At 41.0% G+C, this 20676-nt stretch overlaps 1 protein-coding gene across 1 annotated transcript in view; it reads left to right on the forward strand.

Moving 5' to 3' along the window:
• Nucleotides 1–20676, forward strand: part of CSMD1 (CUB and Sushi multiple domains 1) — a 1821542-nt gene that overhangs the window by 1789336 nt on the left and 11530 nt on the right. The window contains exons 58-66 of the mRNA XM_036838958.1: nt 5555–5731; nt 6370–6549; nt 8838–9011; nt 9298–9471; nt 11175–11248; nt 12272–12383; nt 14114–14293; nt 15571–15615; nt 18528–18689. Coding sequence (XP_036694853.1) covers nt 5555–5731; nt 6370–6549; nt 8838–9011; nt 9298–9471; nt 11175–11248; nt 12272–12383; nt 14114–14293; nt 15571–15615; nt 18528–18689 — 1278 coding nt within the window. The remainder of the gene's footprint in view (nt 1–5554; nt 5732–6369; nt 6550–8837; nt 9012–9297; nt 9472–11174; nt 11249–12271; nt 12384–14113; nt 14294–15570; nt 15616–18527; nt 18690–20676) is intronic.

The raw sequence follows: 20676 nt of genomic DNA on the forward strand, positions 1-20676 counted from the left end.
ATACAAATTAATTACCTATTTTTACATGTATGAAACACTTTCCATAGAATTTGATCAGCTTGAATAAACTCACACAATATCAACACCAGAAATATAGATCAAGTTCCCTTAATCTTTATTTTCCCTACTATGTCAACTCTCCTTGTACTGTCACTCATTTTATTATAGGTGTTATATAGATAAGTAGAATATAATATGCATGTATCTAATCTGACTGTATTTTACATAGTTAACTGTATCATATGTAGTCTACATAATATAAAATGATATATATGAATAAGCCAATCCTATGTATGCGTGTGCGTGTATACTCTCATTTAGAGTCAAAGATTATCCTGGTTATTATAGTCAAAGACCTGTCTATCTCTCTATATAGAGATAAGTATACGTGATAATCCAAGATAATGTTTGACTCCAAATTGCCTCTTGACAATCAAGTTAATGTAAATCTTAATATTAGGCCCTAAAGAAGTTAAATCAAATATGCCTAAATAGTTGTGGGGAAATGTCATCTGCAGCTGTGATTTGCAGGATGATGCCATTTCTATTGACTGAAGTATGCGACTATAAGTTAGTAGAACTTTTCTCACTCTCAGTTCCCTCCCCTCTTGTAGAAATTTGAATATTAAAATTTGCATGAGAGCATGTCTTTCTCACCAAAACCAGGACATTTTCTGTTCTATAATATAGTACCTCAAAGTTACACATGACCTCCGTAATCTACAATTACACCCCATCTAACCTTTTCTTTATACCACACCTGTGAATTTGTGGTCCAGAAGTATTTGAACATTATGAAAATTAAATAAGATTTCCACGTCAATCCATGACATATTAAACGATAGTGGGCCCACCTTCTTATTGAGAACAACTATAAAACAACAAAATACATGAGACAATTATGTGAGTTATTAAACAACAGACAGGGCGTGACTCTGTTCCTTAGGAGAAAATAAATAAGGTGAGCTCCATAACCCCTCTGTCACTCTGTGCATTTTTCTTGCTGGGAAGCTGGGAAGCAGAACCCAGGTGGTACAGTGGCTTGGTGAGGTGATGAGGTAGAAATTGTTGTAGGTTACTGAAATGGAATTTGCAGAAACAGGAATCCAGGAAGAGGGAACTGATGATGGGAGGGCCCCAGGATTCTGTAGGCGTGTTCACAGGCGACTCAGCTGAGGGCTGGGCCGACAAGCACACGTGAGACTCAGTGACTCACAGACCTTCTTAGCAGAGAGCACACCTGTGATAGTAGAAGTCACACCGTACTGAGAGACACTGTACACTCAGGACACTTCTTGGAGGCCTAGAGAGCCCATACATTGTGAATAGGTACCACTCCCTAAAATCAGGGGGACAGGCTAGAACTAAGAGCACATCATGTTAGGACTCAGACTAACTAGCTCTCCGCTAACAGAATAAAACTGATGACAAGACCCAAAAGATCTATAACTACTTTCAAAGCCCACCAGAGCAAAGCCCAACATCTTTTAAAGGAATGACATGCTGCATGCAGTAGTTCATTCACAGTGTCCAGCATACAATAAACAGTTACTGCATTGGCACAACCCAGAGCAATATGACCCATGGTCCAACCAACCAGCCAACAAACTAAACAAACAATAGAGAGAGAATCTGATCCTGAGATGACCCAAATGTTGAAAAACGCACATAAGGATCTAAATAAGCTATTAAGAACATGTTCAAGACTTTACAGTAAATGGAATCGAAACAGGGAATCTCAACAGAGAAGTGAAAATAATGAAAGAGAATCAAATGGAAACTCTGGAAATGAAAAGGACATTATCCGATAAAAAGTTTTCTGGATCAACTTAGCAGATGAAAAATGTCAGAAGGCTCAGTTAACTTGGATACAGGTCAGTGAAAATTATCCAGTCTGAAAAACAGAGGAAAAGAAGATGGAGAAAAAAAATCCCAGCACAATAATTTCCTATTGGATAATATCAAGCAGTTTAATGTACTTGTAATTGGGGTTCTAGAAGAGAAAGAGAGAATGGTGCAGAAAATTATTTGAAAAACTACTGGTTAAAAGTTAACCAAATTTGGTGGGGAAATATAGCTTCCAAGGCTCAACAAACCTCCCTTAGATACATTCTGTGCTATTAGGGATGGTCATTTACTTGAGACTGTATATTCTATATTGGGTTTATCTCAAGCACTTTAGTTTCTTGCAAATTGAAAAAGTGAAAAAATTAAAGCGGTTGAGAGTGAGTAATGTTTTCCATACAAATCTCACTTTGTTGCTGGGATATGGCACTATGAGCTTTATTCCAGCAAAACATAAAGGAATTCATTTATTTGATTAGGAGAGCTTAATTGGACTTCACTTCATGATATACTTAACTCAGACTATACAAAGTACTCTTTAAATAGCATTTAGTTTATCAAAAGTCAGAAATTCAAAGGGTTCCTATAAAATCCTTATAAACTTGGACCTTAAAATCTGTATAGAGAAAGAAGTTGAGTTACTAAAATGTTTCAATACTAAAAATATTTCTCAAATATGCCCCACAAAACTGGCTACTTCCAAATTGCATTGTACAGAAATCATGGGAAGCTGCATAATTAATAGTATGTGTTACACTCGCTAAAACAACAAATGATGGGTAGGATATATGACTAACTCCCCTTCCCACTACCCCCCTCCACATGTAGAAGTCTTAAAACTTTTTTGGAGAATCTATTGCTTTATATTTTTTCTCACTTGTTATCGTAGGTCCATATCTTTGGGGCACATATTCTTTTTTGTAGAAAATGGGGTTATCAGTGACTTTTTCATTGCCACAAAGGTTAGCCATGACCTATATATTCAATCCCCTAACGGAGGTCACCTCCCTCCTGATAATTTACCTTCTCTGAATCTGTTAAAAACATAAGCTCCTGATGGATATTTCAATAAATTATAAAGAGGAGGAGTCATGCATCACAAAAGAAAAATATTTTAAAAATTCTTCAACATCAAAGAACTTAAATTTATAATATATTTTCATCACTTTAAGCCATGTTTTCTTTTGTTAGCAATCTTGTCTTTTAATCATAGGCTCATTGACTTACTTTTCAAATGGATATATCCTACCAAGTTGCTTAAATATAACTACATCTTTGGGGTTAGTTGCATTAGGCAACTCTTAATCCTCTTTCCCATGAGATTATGATAAAGTTGACCTTTTATTCAGGTAATGGACGTGGGATTAAAATGATGATAATGAAAATAACAATACTAGTACTACTACTAATCTACCAGATTGTTTACTAGGCATTTTGCACTTGGTATGTGTAATCTTACAAAAACAGGGAGCAATTATCTTTGTTATACCCATTTTACAGTGAAGACACTACATGTTGAGAACTTGAATTGATCACTAACATTTATTTAACTTGTATGATCAGAGAGTCAAACCTATAACTATTTGACTCAGTTTAACAGCAATCTTCCTAATACAGCATGCTAAGTGAATGGTATTGATATCTGTGAACAATAAAGTGCATTTGGAATAAGTATAATGCTATTTATTATAAGTTGAGTAAAAGAAAATAATCTTTTACCAAAAGGAGTCACATTAACCAAATGTACTTTAAAAAGGATGTATTTTAAAAGAAATTTTAACTTGTAATTTTTAAAAAAATCTTGTTTTCCTTCTAGTGACCCTACATTTAATCTCTTGTTTTGCTTTAGTGATAGTCCCCATATGTCTTAAAACATTAAGACCTTGACGTAAAAACAGCTATGTTGACTCTGTTTTCTAACCCTCATTTTCATAGGCAAAGCCATCAGTGAAAGTGTCCCTGTCAGGAAAAAAAAAGTTAACCATGAATTTGATTGTATAGGATACAATACTTGAGGGAACTTTATAAACATTAGGATGTCATTATTATGATGGGCATTCTTTTACTGACAGTATATTAAGTTGAATATGTTTTCAACAGTGACCTGCTTTAGTTTAGCATTAGTCCTTCACAGATCACTTTTGAAAATTGCTACATAGATGTTAATAGCAGATATGATTAGAATAAAATATAATGATATACCCAGGTGCCTTTTGTTATGAATTGGATCAATATAATTCTTTGCTTTGTCAGGCTTGCACTCATACGTGTGCGTGGTAACTGTGCACAGGAAATGATGAATCAGTATTTGTTGAATGGATGAGGGAATTGTCTTGAATAGGCCAACAGCTTGGATTTTTGCAATGTGAAGTTTTTATTTATGTCACAGCCATCAAAGAACTTTTGAGCTTTAGAGAATGTTAGGTATCGTCTGCTTCAGGATTGGTAAATATATCTCATCTCAAATGCCAACCGAGAAACTGCTGAACAATCTGTGTTAGAAGGGATTGTAAGTCCAAACCCAGACTCATCAGGGAAGAGGGTTATAATTGATTAGTTATGTACGACGTGGGCACAGGTGTAGAAGCACCAGCACGTGTGCTTTTTATTTGTCAAACAAGATCTAGTCCAAGCTGAGAGTATGTGCATTTTTTAACATAATATGATAGGGAATTCCCTAAACTTCCATTATAGTGGCTTTTACTTTGCAATCTGTTTTCTTTCACATTTTTAAGAAGAGTGTGTCTTTATTCTCAAGGCTAGATTTGAAAGTGGAGTAATTAAATAGGCAAGAGTATTTGCAAATACTTTGGTCATTCTCAGAAAAAGAACTCATGATACATTCTTGTTATTAAAATTCACATTCTTTGTATGTCTGCCTGTTGTGCATTATTGTGGGAGGCTAAGGAGGAAAAATAACCATCTTTATGGTAAATGGGTTTAACTGAAAAAGACAAAAAACCTGTTATGGATTAAAATCTTCACCTTGATACACACCCAGCAGCTGCTGAGTTTCCTTGTTCACTGACGAAGGAATACACATGATAGATACTCAGAGTGTAGATCTGTTACACTGCCCAGCATTAGCTGAAGTCTTCATGCCTGTACATGGCATTGCAGTCGCCTGGAGAGAGATTTAAGGTGCAGCCATTCCAAAGCCAGTTAACACAGCTGCCCGTAGATTGGGGAACATTGAGGAGACCTTTTCACAGAACAGCTTAAGTGTAGTCATTCATATTCCTCAGGTATCCCTTATTTTTAAAAATGAATTGTCCTGGAGATGTAAAATATGACCTGATTTGCCCAGGTTTTTTTAACTCAGCTATTGCAGGAGGGAGACAATTCTGAGTCACTAATGTCATACAGACCCTTTAAAAGATCATGGTAATTTTACTGTTTGTTATAAACATGTTAAATCTCAGACTGCCATGGTTTTGAATTGTCAGTGCTTTAACTCATCTTTTAATCTGTTCGGAAGTAATGCGTTTTAGAAGAGATAATACAAACATGTAGCTTGCACATTTGTAACTCATCCATAAGAGAATGGCATGAGTCTTAAAGTAAAATATGTGTGAAAAGTTTCCCATGGTTACGTGTCCTGTGATTTTTGGAATAAATGCGCAGTCTGTTACTTTGATGGCCTTTGGCCTCTCAGGTTCCTCACGTGGTGACGGGTCTCTCTGTACGGCCCGGTTTTGTTCCCTCACAGCCGTGTCCTGTGGGAACCCGGGGACGCCCACCCACGGCATGATCGTCAGCAGCGACGGTGTCCTGTTCTCCAGCTCTGTGGTCTACGCCTGCTGGGACGGCTACAGGACCTCGGGGCTGACCACGCGGCACTGCACTGCCAACGGGACCTGGACGGGTACAGCCCCCGACTGCACACGTGAGTGGCCTGCTGTCCTGGTGGGTCCAGGGCATCCCACTGACATCTACCTGACAGAGAAAATAAATTGATCTTATAGTGTTGTACTGATTTTTTTAATTCATAGAGAAAATAGGATTATATCATATCATACATATGTTTGATATTATGGCCATTTATTAAGCACTTTTAGATTTTTCTTCACTTTCTTATTTATATGGTTGAAAATGCTTTGCATGGCTGGTTGGGTTGGATATTGTAAAACTGAGGTCCAGGAAAGTCAAGGTTTGTTCTCTCTGTAGACCAGTTAGCCTGAGGGAAATGGGGCAGGTGCTTGGTTCTCTGATCTCAGCCTGTGCCTCTGTGCTTGACTTTGTGGTGTGACCCCTCATCACGCCTAACCCAGGACTGGACATGGGTGCCAGCTGTCACCCGCACAGCCAACCACCAGTGGGATAGAAACAAGCGGTTCCAAACATGCAGCCTCCTGACCGCTGGCCAGTAAAACTGTCAAACAGAGAGAGGGGGTGTTGCTGTAATAATACACGCCTTAACCACTCTGAATAGCAGCTTAAGGAGAGTCACTTACATAGAAACCGGGAATAAGTCATTTCATGATAATGTGTTTTTCCGACTCTTTTTTGTTCTTCACTTACTAGTTATAAGCTGTGGAGATCCAGGTACACTGGCAAATGGCATCCAGTTTGGGACAGATTTCACCTTCAACAGTACGGTCAGCTACCAGTGTAACCCCGGCTACACCATGGAACCTGCTACGTCCTCGACTATCCGCTGCACCAAAGACAGTGCGTGGAATCACAGCAAACCTACCTGCAAAGGTTTGTGTGTTTTACTCACGCATATAGAAGTCTTTATTGAGTTATGTTTTATTTCATTTTGCAAGCATCTCTGTAGACCTTGTATGCGCCAGGCATTCTTGTAAACTCATTCGCAAATATTAAATCACTTCATTTTCTTAATACTTTAATCTCCGTTTTACAGACGGGAGACTGACTCACAGAGAGTTTTAGTAAATGCTCAGGGTCACAGATCAGGGCTTGGAGACATCAGGGTTCATTGGCAGTCACACTCCCTCTGGAGTCTGTGCTGTGAACCCCAGCTTTGCTCTCTCTTGGTGAACGTGGCCGTGTTAAGTCTGTGGCAGATACGATGGGGACCGTTACCACGGGGATGTAGAGTCAGGTCAGAGAGAGAAGCCAATCATCAAATAAGGCAGGGTAGGGCCAGCGATTGTCAGTGCGTGACGTTCTGTGGGCTTTGGATGCGGAGACTAACGGCGCCACATGGTGTGGAGATGGTATGGAAAGATTTACGACTTGGACAGCAGGCTTTCCGGGGAGAGCAGAGCGGGCGGAAGGTGTCTGCGTGGCCTGAGGGAAGCAGGGAGCAGGGCGGTGACAGCTGTACCGGGGCTGGATGTGCACGGTTAGGGCTCTGCACCAGCACCCAGGGGAGCCCACAGGCTCCTGTCAGCCGGGCCAGAGGGGAAGCGAGAGGGGAGGGTGTGGAATCCGGCAGTGATCAGACATGAAAAAGGGGTGCCCTACTCTTTATTAGACGACGGACAGATAAAAACCGCGAGTTGAGAGCTGGAGCAGCAGGAAGCCTTAGTGAGGAAGGCGCCATGTTCCGAGGGCTCTGAAGGACATGTCGTTTGTGTAGAGCTTGTTGTGAGGCTCAGGTGAGACCTCTGCACCTGACGGCAGTGTTTCCACCCCTTCTGGCCTGGGCGGTTCTGGGCGTGCCCTGGTTTCCTCCCACTAGAGGGTGAGGACCCCTGTCTTCCATCCTTCTGTCCATCTGCAGTTATTAATACGATCCTGCTGTGGAGCAGGTATCAAATGGATGTTTAATGGAGCTCACACAGTTGTGCTGGGACTGTTGCAGCCACATGAGCTTGTTGATGGCACTTGTCCATAGATGTCAGGTCCCTGGGACTTCATATGTTTGTGTGGGTCTCTGTCCCTCTGTTTAGAATCTGTTGCATTAATAATACTTCCATGGCCAACCAGGCCCTTGCGGAAGAGACCTCTCTCTCTTCCTGAACTTTTCTCCCGCCGGCCGCCCTTGTCCTCCCCTCCGTGGAACCATGTCACTCGTCACCGTTCCCACCCGGGGGCCTTGCCACTTGACATCGTCTGTCTAGAGCCACGTTCCCCCAATCTTCACATAGGGATTCTCCAGAAATATTTGCTGAATAGACAGAGAGAAGGTTGAATGGCAAGAGAAGGGCGCATTTCCAGCTTCCGGCTGTGCGTGAGTGGTTCTGGGTCTGTGTGTCTTTCTCGCGTGCGAATGCCCATGAAAAACTGCAGGTGAGAAAATATAGGTGAGTCTTCCCTCCTGCTGCCTTCTACTGCCTGGACTGTCATTGGCAAACCTCCTCCAGTGTGAAAAGTCTGGAAGCTCTTGGATCTTCAGGGAAGCTTTTAGACAAGGCGTCTTAGAATAATGGCTAGAGTGGGAAAGGTGGACGCCAGCACCAGCTGGGGAGTCACTCGTGAGAGCGTGTTCTGGCCCGAAGCTCCTAGACTGTGATAGAACACTGGCCAGTGGTTTCTTACAGAATCTTCTTCAACCGTGCAATCACTGGTTTTTAATTCTTCAGCAAATGGATCAACAGACTATGTCTTTTGGAAATTATATGCTATCTTTATATAAAGAAAAAAATACAGATAGAGGGAGAAATTCTTACCATCTGTATATATAAATTCAAAAGTCTGTACTCATGTCATGGGACCACGTTCTGACTGGATTTGTCTCTGGTAAATAACATAAAAAGACATAAATCGAACAGCAGTCTTTCTTTCTTTCTTGGTCTTATACATATTGAGACTGTTGTGTTTAATCCCACACTTTCTTTTACAGTGTGATATCTTTTGACTTTGCTTGGCTTTTATGGACTTGATCTAAATTAATGAAGAAATATTGGAGAAAAGTTTTATTATTTTGATTTACTGTCTTTCTCAATAATCTTCTATTAAAAAATTCAGCCCTTTGTAGATGTCATTTGCAACGCAGGCAAAATTAAAATGTGAGTCATTGGTGTATTATGGTTGTGGTGGAAACTCTAGAATGTTGAATCCCATGTGTTCTCTGGAAACAGCTGTCACGTGTGGTCAACCTCCTCCAGTTCAGGATGGGAAAGTGGAAGGATCAGATTTACGCTGGGGCGCCAGTGTGAGCTACAGCTGCGCCCAGGGCTTCCAGCTCTCTCACCCCGCCATCCTTTCCTGCGAAGGCCGTGGCGTGTGGAAAGGAGAGGTCCCCCAATGCCTGCGTAAGTCCTCTGGGAGAACCGGCTCCCGGTCACGTTTGCAAATCACCAACATGCACACCCTCGGTTACAGTCTGAGGAAAAGAGCCTGTGTGATTTATAGCCATGTTACAATAGGTAAAAATTCCAATTTGAGACTACACTGCCCAAGGGCAGATTCTGTCCTTTTCATCATTTGTTGGTTTAATAGTGATACCTAGAGATTTAACGGAAACTAGTTAAACACGTTTAATAGGTTAAGCTAATCCAGGGACAGAATGCGAACTGACGTCTTGGTTGTTTTCTCCAGCTGTGTTCTGTGGAGACCCGGGCACCCCCGCTGAGGGACGACTCAGCGGGAAAAGCTTCACCTATAGATCTGAAGTCTTCTTCCAGTGCAGATCTCCCTTCATCCTGGTGGGGTCGTCACGGAGGGTCTGCCAGGCGGACGGCACGTGGAGTGGCACACAGCCCACCTGCATCGGTACTGATGACATGACAGCCCTGAGGGGCTTGGGGATGAGGACATTTCATTCTAGAACTGGACCATCTGTGGGCACATAGATAACGTTCTTGTAGGTAATGCTCCGCATAGGCACTAATCAGCTACACTGATGGGCAGCCTCTCTTAAATCATGCCAGCTGAGTTGGCAGTTCATGTTACAAGTCGCTTAAAAATCGCTCCCAGAGTCTATTCTCTTACCCCAGTCCCTCTATCTCCTGCCCATCTCAACCGACAACTGCGTTCTTTAGGGGAAAGAGCGCTTTGCAGAAGCTGCCGCTATTGCTGTGGCACCAGAGGGACGCCTGCTTTCCTGTCCCCCTGCCCCGCACTAAACTGTCTGCACTGCTGGCCACGGTAGAGAGGGCTGCAGGGACACTCGTGCTCTGTTGACTTTCCAACATGAAAATGAAACTTCAAGTCAGAAGACACTCTGTATGTGGCCTAATCCCTCGTTTTTAGACCTAATCTCTGTCTCATAGAAAGGGTTCAGGTAGAAATTACAGTGGTCGAAAGTCACTCCGTCAGCGGTGCAGAGACCTCCATTCTCCACTCAGGTCTCAGTGGAGACCTCCATTCTCCCCTCAGAGCCCTCTTTTCCAGCTCCCCCTGCAGACTCAAGGCGACGGCTGGGGTCATTCTGCTTGCCCGGCTCTCCTGAGCACAAGACACGTAGCAAGCAATTAATGATTTATATCCTCGGTTGTTTTCTAAGAAATTAAGTGATATCTACTTAATACGGTTGTTTGAGCTTGCTCTTGTGGCACTTAAGAGGTGCCAGGGGTACATTTTTGCACTGAAATCTAAAGATGTTTTAAAAAACACTTTGTCCTTTGTCATTACATTATTTACTCATGTGTATGTACATTTTTGTATGTTAATTTATGAATGATTTTTTCAGTAAAAAATACATATCCAAGAACCAAAAAAAAATACAGTGTTAGAAATAATTTCATTGAAGCACTGCCTTTTCTAGTTAATGTTTACTGCCATTTGGTTTAGACTATTGCTTTACTGTAGCTATTTCTGAAAAACTTAAAAAAAAAAGTTTTTCTTCCCCTGATAGATTAGTTTCTCTTGAAAACATACTTTCTAAAAAAAGTTATCTATTTTGTTTTCCCACTAGCAGTGGAGAGCAGCCATGGTAGAGCTGAAGCGCTCACTGACGGCTGAAATACTGCGTTTTTTGGAAAAGTATCACTGTTGGTCTACTATATGCTTCTGTTTCTAAGCATTAAGTATATTACTCATTTTGGAATCTTGAAGAAAATTAATTCAGGACATTTGGAGTAATGTAATGTATGGCCAAAGGAGATGGTAATTAATTAAATCCTTAAAAAATGATCATAATAGAGAATTATTGAAGATAATATACTATTAACCTACCAATACATCAGTAGAGAAAAATTAAACCAGAGAATGGAAAAGAATGTGCTTATTCTGATATAGAAAATTATACACAGAGCAATTCAGAGTCTGGTAAAGCACTAAAAATTAATATCTAAAGAAAATATCTGAAAAAAAGGCAAAAATAGCAATTTAATTTTAAACTTTTGTGCAAAACATCTTGCACATTTGACAAAACACAATTTTCTGAATTTCATAAGACCTCTTAGTAAAAATGTTAGAATCCCTGTAATAACCATATCTGGTTCTCTAATTTTTGTTTTAATTGTGAATTTCAGACCCTGCTCACAACAGCTGCCCAGACCCCGGTACCCCACAGTTTGGAATACAGAATAGCTCAAGAGGATATGAGGTTCTCCATTTTTATTTCACAATGTTTTTCTCTACGTTGAAATGAAACTGATACTTAAACATATGTGTGTTTTTATGTACCGTATTTGATTCAAGTTATATTTGCCCAAACAAAATCCATTCAGAGAGGATTTCTGCTTGTTATTTTAACTGTCAACACTGAGATAACTGTATGTATCTTATTCACACAGTATTAACTGCTATATTAATTTCTATTTGAAAGCATGCATATTTTTGTGTTTTTTGTCTGCTGAACTGACACAGCAAATCTCAAAGCAGGGTGACTTGCCACTGAAGAGCTACAAATAAAAAGACCCCATTTGGTGACCTGATAGAATAGGTGAATAGTATTAAATTCTAGAGACAAAAACAGGAGAAGAAAATGGATTCAGGCCCGATAGTCTAGGGTTCCTGTATGGTATCTCTTCTCTGGATGATCGCTCATAACTCTTAAGAGTGGTTAACATGCTCAATATTGAATATTTTGAATGTTCATTTGACTTTTTAAATAAAAAGTACATTAACATGAATATTGGAGAAATACCTAAAGATGGAAAGTAATGAAGCTTGAAATACAATGTTTCAACCATCTTAAGTTATCGAGTGACTTCAGGGGTCTCTGATCAGATGGCTTTGAAAGCCAGAGCTAAATGTGCACACTCTGTTCAAGCTGGGGATCCTGTTAGTTTAGAATAAACGTCCTTTTTCTTCAGCCACTTCTCCCTGTTTTTCCTGAAACTTAAAATGTTCTCGTTTGATTGGCCCTGACGCACACTGGCCCCTCCCTGACGGCCTTCGTACACCCTGCCGAGGACGTAGGTTAAAGCCAGCCCATTTTATACTGGGGCTCACGCGTGGCCTTGAAGGCTCAGGTAACATCTTCTGGCATATAGACACGTAGCGCAAATATATCGGAACACCGGAAAATACTACATGTGCCTGTCGTTCTCACTGACTTACCGTAAGAAACCCAAGTTTTGGTCGCCCCTGGTTTCAGCAGTTCCTCACTGGGTCTCCCCTCCAGGTTGGAAGCGTGGTGTTTTTCCGGTGCAGAAAAGGTTACCACGTTCAAGGTTCTACAACGCGAACCTGCCTGGCGAGCCTGACGTGGAGCGGACTCCAGACAGAGTGCATCCGTGAGTGCGGCTCCTGCTCGCGGCCGGCCGGGGCCCGCCTACTCTCCGGCGCTGGGCAGTGCTTTCCCGCCCCGGGGAACAATGAGGGGCTTATTCTTGTTTGTTTGATTGTTTTCAGTTCCCTAAACGCCTGTTTCTCAAAGGTTGATTCCCTGGAACCAGCAGCAGCATCACCTGGGGTTCGGCTGACACGCAAATCTTGAGCCGGATCCCATCCAGACCCACAGGACCTGAGGCTCTGGGGGCCCGGGGAGGGTGGGGTGCAGAAGAGGGAGGGGTCCAGTCTGTAGCTCCCAGGCCCTCCAGGTGATACCGAGGCACTTAAGTCTGAGAAACTGCCCCAAACCAAAGATCAGTGTGGATAACATAGTTAACATTCACGGAGAGAAAACCTCCTTGTGCTATTATTCTCCTAGTATGTCCATCTCAGGTTATTAAAGATCATGTGATACGTCAGCATATTAATAGAAATGTTTGAAGTGTTCTTTTCGGGGTCTGTATATGAATCGATCATTCAAATAGTTACTTAGGACCAAATTTTATTCTGTGACTTAATCATGAGAATTAGGAGAAATGTTGTATGAATGATTAGTAATTAACTTTTCATCCTTTACCAATTTAGTGCGACGTAGTATCTCTTACTAGGTTAGACATAAAGACAAGTACAATGTTACACAAAAATCTTCTAATAGTATATAAGGTGTGATTTTTGTGTATTTATGTATCAGTATTATAAGATGTATATTTATTTCAAAGGTATCATCTCTATTCTGAATCTCTACTCAAATTATATATGTGGATATTATATAGAGAGATATTATATTGATACACACATGTACATCTATGTATGTATATACACATATGTGTGTGTGTTTGTGTGTGGAACTAATAGGTCTTCATTACCTTGAAAGTTTGCTGAAGCGCAAAATATTAGGATACTTAAAATGATTGCATTCATGATTTTAATAATGTAAACTTATAATAATCGACCAAGTACTTTATTTGACACATAACTGCACACTTTATAAAGAATAAATTGAGATCTAAACATTACAACCTTATTTACTCCTAAATGATATTTTTAAAGGTAATAAGAATCTATATTTCAATTAATTTTCTAAACACACATCGAATTATGACCAAAATTAATTATTCATTTAACTGAGCATTAAATTTTCTAGTTGCCGTTGGACAAAAATCAAAGCATATTTAAAAATACACTTTAATGTGTATGTGTTTAGTTTAAACTACTGCTCTTTTAATAAAATTTAACATATTATTTATATTAATAGTATGTCAGAAGTGTTTATTTTTTTTAGAAGTGTTTGTTTTAAAGCTATGATTTCTATTCTAAATTTCTACACATAATTACACACATATATGTAGAGAAGGAGATAGATGATAGATAGATAGATAGAAAGTTAGATGATAGATATCAATAGATAGATAGGTGGATAGATAGAGAGAGGGAGTGAGAGAGAAGGAGGAGGACAAGCAGAGGGAGGGAGGGGAGGGGAAGAGAGAGAGAGAGAGAGAGAGCTGGCAAACACCGAGGCTTTGTTGTGCTGAAAGCTGCAGCGACCAGAATGTTGGTGATATGTACAGCTCCTGTATTCTCAGTTTTAAATGGTAAACTGATTTCATAGCCATTTCCAATTTTTTTGCTGTATTTCCTTAGACACATATGCTAAGGCTACAGTGGACTACTAATGGATTAAATCCCATTTCAGCTCACGCCTGCCGCCAGCCTGAAACGCCAGCCCACGCGGACGTGAGGGCCATCGACCTCCCCACTTTTGGTTACACCTTAGTGTACACCTGCCATCCGGGATTCTTCCTCGCGGGTGGATCTGAGCACAGGACGTGTAAAGCGGACATGAAATGGACAGGGAAGTCACCTGTCTGTAAAAGTAAGTCACTGGTGAGAAGTGAAAGTGGGTCCCTGCAGAGCAAGGATGAGTGTCAGTTGCCCATCAGGCTAGTGTCCAGGTTTAAGAGCCACAAGAAGTAGCATCTTGGAAGCAATGTCCGTCACCCCAACCAAATCCGTGCTTAATGTGTGTGAGCTGTGTGTATGCGAACATGTGTGTAGTCCGTGTTGGCTACAGTAGTGGCACAGACTAAGGAGATGTGCAGATTTCATTATTTGCAAATCACATTTTAAGGCAAAGAGAAACACATTTTGAGTTAAAAGGAAAATAATATACAGTATATTTTTGGAAAATGTATTTTTTAATGAAAATGGGCAAATATCACCAAATATTGGTGAATGTATAAAATTAAGTCTGTTATTTTTGAGACTGCAAGCTCTCTGGCGGTGAAATATAAGTTTATGTGTTCTTGACATTGGTTCTGCTTTCTAAAATTACAAAAGCAATAACACGGAGATGATGCATTAATGAACTCACAAACTTGTGTATTTGCAAATAAGAGTAATAACCGAGTCAGATTTGATGGCAGCTAACCGTTCCGGTTCTCCACCAAACCCTGCTTAGTCATGCAGCGAGGACTAAGCAGCACAGACAGGATTACGGAGTGTGATAAAGCCCCTGCCTTTAGCTTTAGTTTCCTGGAGCCTGTCTGTAGCTCTCACGTTAGGAATTAAGACACTTATGTTTCCTTTGCCCCTCTCTCTCAGAAATAGCAAAATACACACTTTAAAAAAGTGATAATTTGTGGTTTGATGCAAAACTATAAAAGCAAAGAGATTATGAGTTAAATCTAAGTTGATAGACCAAGTTAAACATTCTGCAGGGAAATACTTTGATGTTATTGACTGTTAACTTGTGAGTTCACTGATTGGGTTGGGGACCTGGAAACCTGAGAAGGGTTATGAAGTCATAGTGATTTTTTGTATATTACCTTCCAGTTGGGGGCAGTAGATCCCAAACAGGAGTGACAAAGGGGTATAAACACCCTCATTTACAAGGCTCTCTGTTGTAACACACTAAATGCAAATGCGCATGTCAGATCCAGATTGATTTCCACTACGAAACTCAGTTTTCCCACAAAAGCAAAGGATATTCTGCTGTGAATATAAGGGTTTAAAATGGATATGTGTAAGATATTCCTATTTTGTGCATTCAAGAAATCTGGAGAAAGGAACATTGCTTCAATTTGACATTTTTTCAAACTTATTCGAAAATAAATGTTTTTTGAAAGTGATAATTTGTCTTTTTACTTGTAGGTAAAGGAGTGAGAGAAGTTAATGAAACAGTTACTAAAACTCCAGGTTTGTATACCAGAACAGTTATAGATTTAAATCAAATAAAGTGATTTGTTCTCTCCTATACTCTGTGCAGTGAAACAAATTTTAACATGCAAATTTCCGATTCCGATAGTTGATGAACAAGTTAATGCTTCAGTTATTTAAAACACCAAGCCTACACAGATTCCTCTTTCTCTCATAACTGTGGTTTGTTAATGGAACAATACTTAAAAGGAAAACCTTTGTCCTTGTCACATGCTGTTTTATTAAAAGGTGCCTTAGGCATTTTATAGGCAGAAATGGACATCAAATATTGACCCAGAATGTGGTATAATGGAGAGCCTTATAAAGAGGGTTGTGATTCTTTCCTCCAAATGAGGAAGTTACAGTAAAGGACGCTTTATGACAGCATCAGCTGTGAATTCGAGCAGTTCAAATGCGGGGCTCCATTTTTTTTCCCCAAGTATCTCTGTAATTCAGACATCCTCTGCCTCCGAATATGTTAATTATCGCTTTTTGTTGTGTGTGGTACCTTGCTTAATGCATGCCATAGCAGATGGGAAAGATGCAGTTTTATTTCCTAACGAAGATGTTCATTACTACAAATCACCTGGCCTATTGTATCTATGTTATAAATTTAGAGAATATTTAAACAATACAATGTGTCCCCAAATTATAATATAAGTCAAACTTTAAAAAAAAGTTTAACAGAAACAGAAAACATTTATAAATATATAAGGTCCCTTTTCTGGGGTTTTCCTTACTCAGGTTTTCGCACTTGTTTCTCAGACATAAAGCTCCGTTCCAGGATCAAAGGTGGAAAGAGTATGTGGAATGCTATGGTTAAGTAACAGTGCTGGGTTTTGCATTTAATTCTTAGATGAGGCAAAAAGTTCCAACATAGTTAAAGGAATCCATCCAGTGTACACTGTGAAGTATAAAATCTACCTTAAAAAAACCTTCTGGAGTATTCTATGTAAATGTTATTTATACATATCAAGTACAGAAATCAATGCTCTATACAGGCAACATTTTCTTCAGTAAAACGACACAGTCGTTGGTGCTGCTGGTGGTGCTGGTGGTGGTGCTGGTGGTGGTGGTACTGGTGGTGGTACTGGTGGTGGTGCTGGTGGTACTGGTGGTGGTGCTGGTGCTGGTGGTGCGTTTGTCCTGTTCTGTTTGCTGCAGTGGTCGTGAAAAGTCTGCAGGCTCTTTCTGAAGCTGCAGACACCCCGTCAGCGTGCCTTACCCTCTCTGAAGGGAAGTGCTGATTCAACAGGGGTCTTTGTGTAGGAGGCACAATCTAGCACCTCCCCGTCGGTGGTTACAGTACACTGCAAACCACCAGCAACAGGTCAGAGGACAGAGACCCGAAAAGATCATCTTCCACGTCCCCGATGGTCACAGCGGGACACAGACCAGCCACTGGGCAGACCAGCCAGGCCGACCCACTCGGATCCACCAACGAGAGGGACCTAAGTGCGAGGCCCAAACAAGTGCGTTCACAGCTCCAGTTGAGTGTATGCGTTCTGATTAGGGAAAGCAATCTTGACGTTGTTTTCCAGGCTGTTTATTTTAGAAAAGGCTGACAAGGCATTCGGGGCTCGCTGACTAAGAGTGTGGCTCAGTGATGCTGCTGATGGCGGGCAGACCTGTTCAGTGTCGCTGGTCAGTCAGCAACTGTGTCAGATGCCTGTGTCATAGCTCCGCTTCAAACTTACTCAATTTTTAAAATTATTGTTATTAGGAAGTTGGGTCCATCAAAGCCATAGGAAGTGATGACATCTGTTCTTCAACTCTTCTGTCACTAGGTGATGTCTTATAGGATCAGCCTGTCTGGGAAGACGGGCAATGGGACTGGAAAGAAAAGGGACGCTATGCTTTGTCCTCCTCACGTGTTGCCATAAGTGCATTTGCTAAAAACTATGTTTAGGGAGACACAAATCTTTCTTTCCACCTAGGAAGTCCAACAATACGTTCTGACCAGTTCCACTCACGGTGGATCTTGTCCAGTTAAACAATTTACACACGTCATGAGACAAAAAGCAAATAGAAATTTAGTGGCATCATTGATGTAGATTTATCTCAATTACCCTGTAAAATTTTATATCAATATTGTAAAAGTATCAGGATTTTATACATATTAGCAGAAATGTAAAAAATGATTTTTCTTCTAACCAGTGAAAAGAGAGAATAGCTCAATAATCTTTGCAAGAATTCCTGTCCCAGATGACTTGTAATGTTTTAAGAAGACTTTCTGCCTTTTGTTTCTGAACTTAAAAGATGCCATCTGACATCATTTAATCTAGCTTTCTTACCAACACTGGACTATTTTTTATAAGGAGATTAAAGAGTAGAAGAGAGAGATGAGAGATTGGCTCTACTTACAAAATAAAGACCTCAAGAAATAAAGCATCTTTGTCTTCATATGCTGGCCTGTGCAGTCATGGTGGCGCTTTGAAATGCAGGCTGTCTGAGGGCAGAAGGCTTCTGACAGGTGCTGTCAGTTTTCTGAGCCTCCGAAGTCTTTCCGAAGTTAGTAGACTTAGATATTAAATGGAGTATCAGTAGTGATCTTCCAGGTCCGTTTAATGTATTTATTAAGCCTGATACAGTCTAACCTAATACTGGGAGTCCCACTTCACCCTACACTCTGGCCTTGCCAGACCTGGTAAAAGAGGTGTGCGCTGGCATCTACAAGATTTTTCCGACCAGGTGACAGATGTGCATTTGCATCTCACAGTACTGTCCCTGCTCCCTGCTCGGGTCATCTGATTTTTACCCCTGCTGTGCAGGGACACGCAGGTAGACCATCTTTGTCTTCCTCACTGTCACTGCTGTGCTGTCTTACTGAACAACGTTATACCTTCTGTGTATTAGGATATCTAAATGGAATTTTTCTGTGGGTGCTAACAGTCATCTTTTCTCCCCCACAGTTCCTTCAGATGTATTTTTCGTCCATTCAGTGTGGAAGGGATATTATGAATATTTAGGGAAAAGACAGCCTGCAACCCTAACTGTTGACTGGTTCAACGCAACAAGCAGCAAGGTGAACGCGACCTTCGTTGAAGCCGCCCAGGGGGAGCTGAAGTTGGCAGGTAGGTGCCGAGGGGTTTCATTAACCCCGACGTGAGCAGGGGCAGACCCTCCGGCTTCTCGCAGAGAGGGCACCAACGCGTGTCAAGTGCTGGTTAACGTTACCTTGGCTTTGCATCTGCTGCGTCGCACTGGATCATCTCAGTAACCACGACAGGGTGGTACTGCTGTCTCATTTTAAAGATTACAAAACCAGTACAGAAAAGTGAATTAACGAGCTCAAGGTGACACACAGATCGTCCTAAGTCAAAGATGTAAGATTTATGTCCAGATATTCATGTCTCCAGAATTCATTCTTTTGCTATTCTCTCTCTCTCTCTCTTTTAACTCATTTGCTCCTGGTGAGTTTTTATTGATGTATCTCAGTTAATAAAGCAATAGCTCTGATTTATATGCCAGACACTATTTTAAGTGCTTTATATACATATCGTCCTTTTCGTTCTTACATCCATCTTGTGGTGTATTCTTATTAAACACCTTTTTTTTTTTTTACTGATTAAAAAAGAGAGACACTCAGGGAAATTCAGTGGCCTTGCTAAGTGGATACGACAGAAGTAGGATTTGAGCTCTGCCATCAGAATCTCAGCGATTAGAATCTCGAGCTCAGGCTCTCAACCAGTAAGACACAGAATTACCTTCATGACTGAATCCAGTGCGTCTTGTTTTTTCAGTTATCTCACTTCTGACAACCATGTGCCTTTTTCTATAGACCGACTCCTGAAGGGATCAGACTGAGTTGTCCACCAGCCCCAGCACTGGTTCTGAACACCAAGGGGCCCCCGGTGGCACGCACACACTCACTAGTTACTAGACAGACACAGATTCATCTCTAGAAAGTATGAGAGCAGGTCAGGACTCCTCCCCATCCCTCACGTCTCACTTTCCTGCTTCCTTGGATGGGAGAACATCTAAAAATGGTACACATACTCTGGATTTAGGAAAAGAAAAATAATTCATACTCAAAGATTTTTAAACAGGTACATATTTATGAATTCGTAGTCCAGGGGCCCCAAAATTGCTTTGCATCTTGACCCTGTGAATGTGTAAATGATTTAGACCAGGTGCTCAAATCTGGTCCTGTGTCAGAATAAACTGAGACTTTGTAAAACATTCAGATTTCTTAGGCTCACCCATCTCCTTTAGATATTATTTCTCTTCGTGGAGTTTGGATTTTTTTTTTCCCAAAGAAAATGCTCTAGTGTGATTTTGATGCAACTGATGTCTGTGGATAAGTGTTGGGAAATCTCTCGTTTGGATTTGGGAAAGCGGGTGGGTCAAGGGTTGTTGTTCTGGCTGAGTCCCAAGTGGATATAAGTCCACCTGCCATGTGCGTTCTGATGAGGAGAGGGTGTGGAAGAGGAAGGGAAACTAACATCCACGGAGGGCCAGCTGGGGCCCTGGTGGTCTGCTGAGTGCTCTCATTTAAACACCGTAAAAGTTGCCTCATACATAGTTTATTTCTGCTGATAGTATATAGAAGTGGGGTTCAGAGTTTTAGAGGTTAAACTGGACGCCAGAAACACAGAGCTGCTGATGGTGGGCATGATGGAGCCCAAAGTCAAGTCCTTAGGTGGTCGTTCTTGTCCGTGGGTCCCCTTCCATCCTGTGTGATGGGCCAGTGGAGACTCTTTCTGCGATGTTAGAGTTTCACTTCTCTAATGGGAGTTGTTGGGAATGAACTGCTGGAGTCCCTGAAGCGAACAGCGTGATTTTCCCTTGAACCTGCCTCTCTACACAGAAGACATTTGGGTTCATTATTGTTATTTAATATCTGTTTGTTTCTTTGTTTCTTTACTTATTTATTTAGTTCCTCCTCTGAGTAGGGAACTAGCTGTAGCTGCAAACACATTCTCCCCCTTGCCACACCGTGACACCTCTGGTCAATGCCACTCAGCAGTCATTCCGAGGAGCTTATGAGTAGCTAAGAGGTGTGACTGTCAGTCAATTCACGCCCAGGGTCTCGCGGGCTCCACAAGTATGTCCGTCACA

Source organism: Balaenoptera musculus, chromosome 21, assembly GCF_009873245.2.
Source record: "Balaenoptera musculus isolate JJ_BM4_2016_0621 chromosome 21, mBalMus1.pri.v3, whole genome shotgun sequence".
NCBI classification, from domain to species: Eukaryota; Metazoa; Chordata; class Mammalia; order Artiodactyla; family Balaenopteridae; genus Balaenoptera; species Balaenoptera musculus.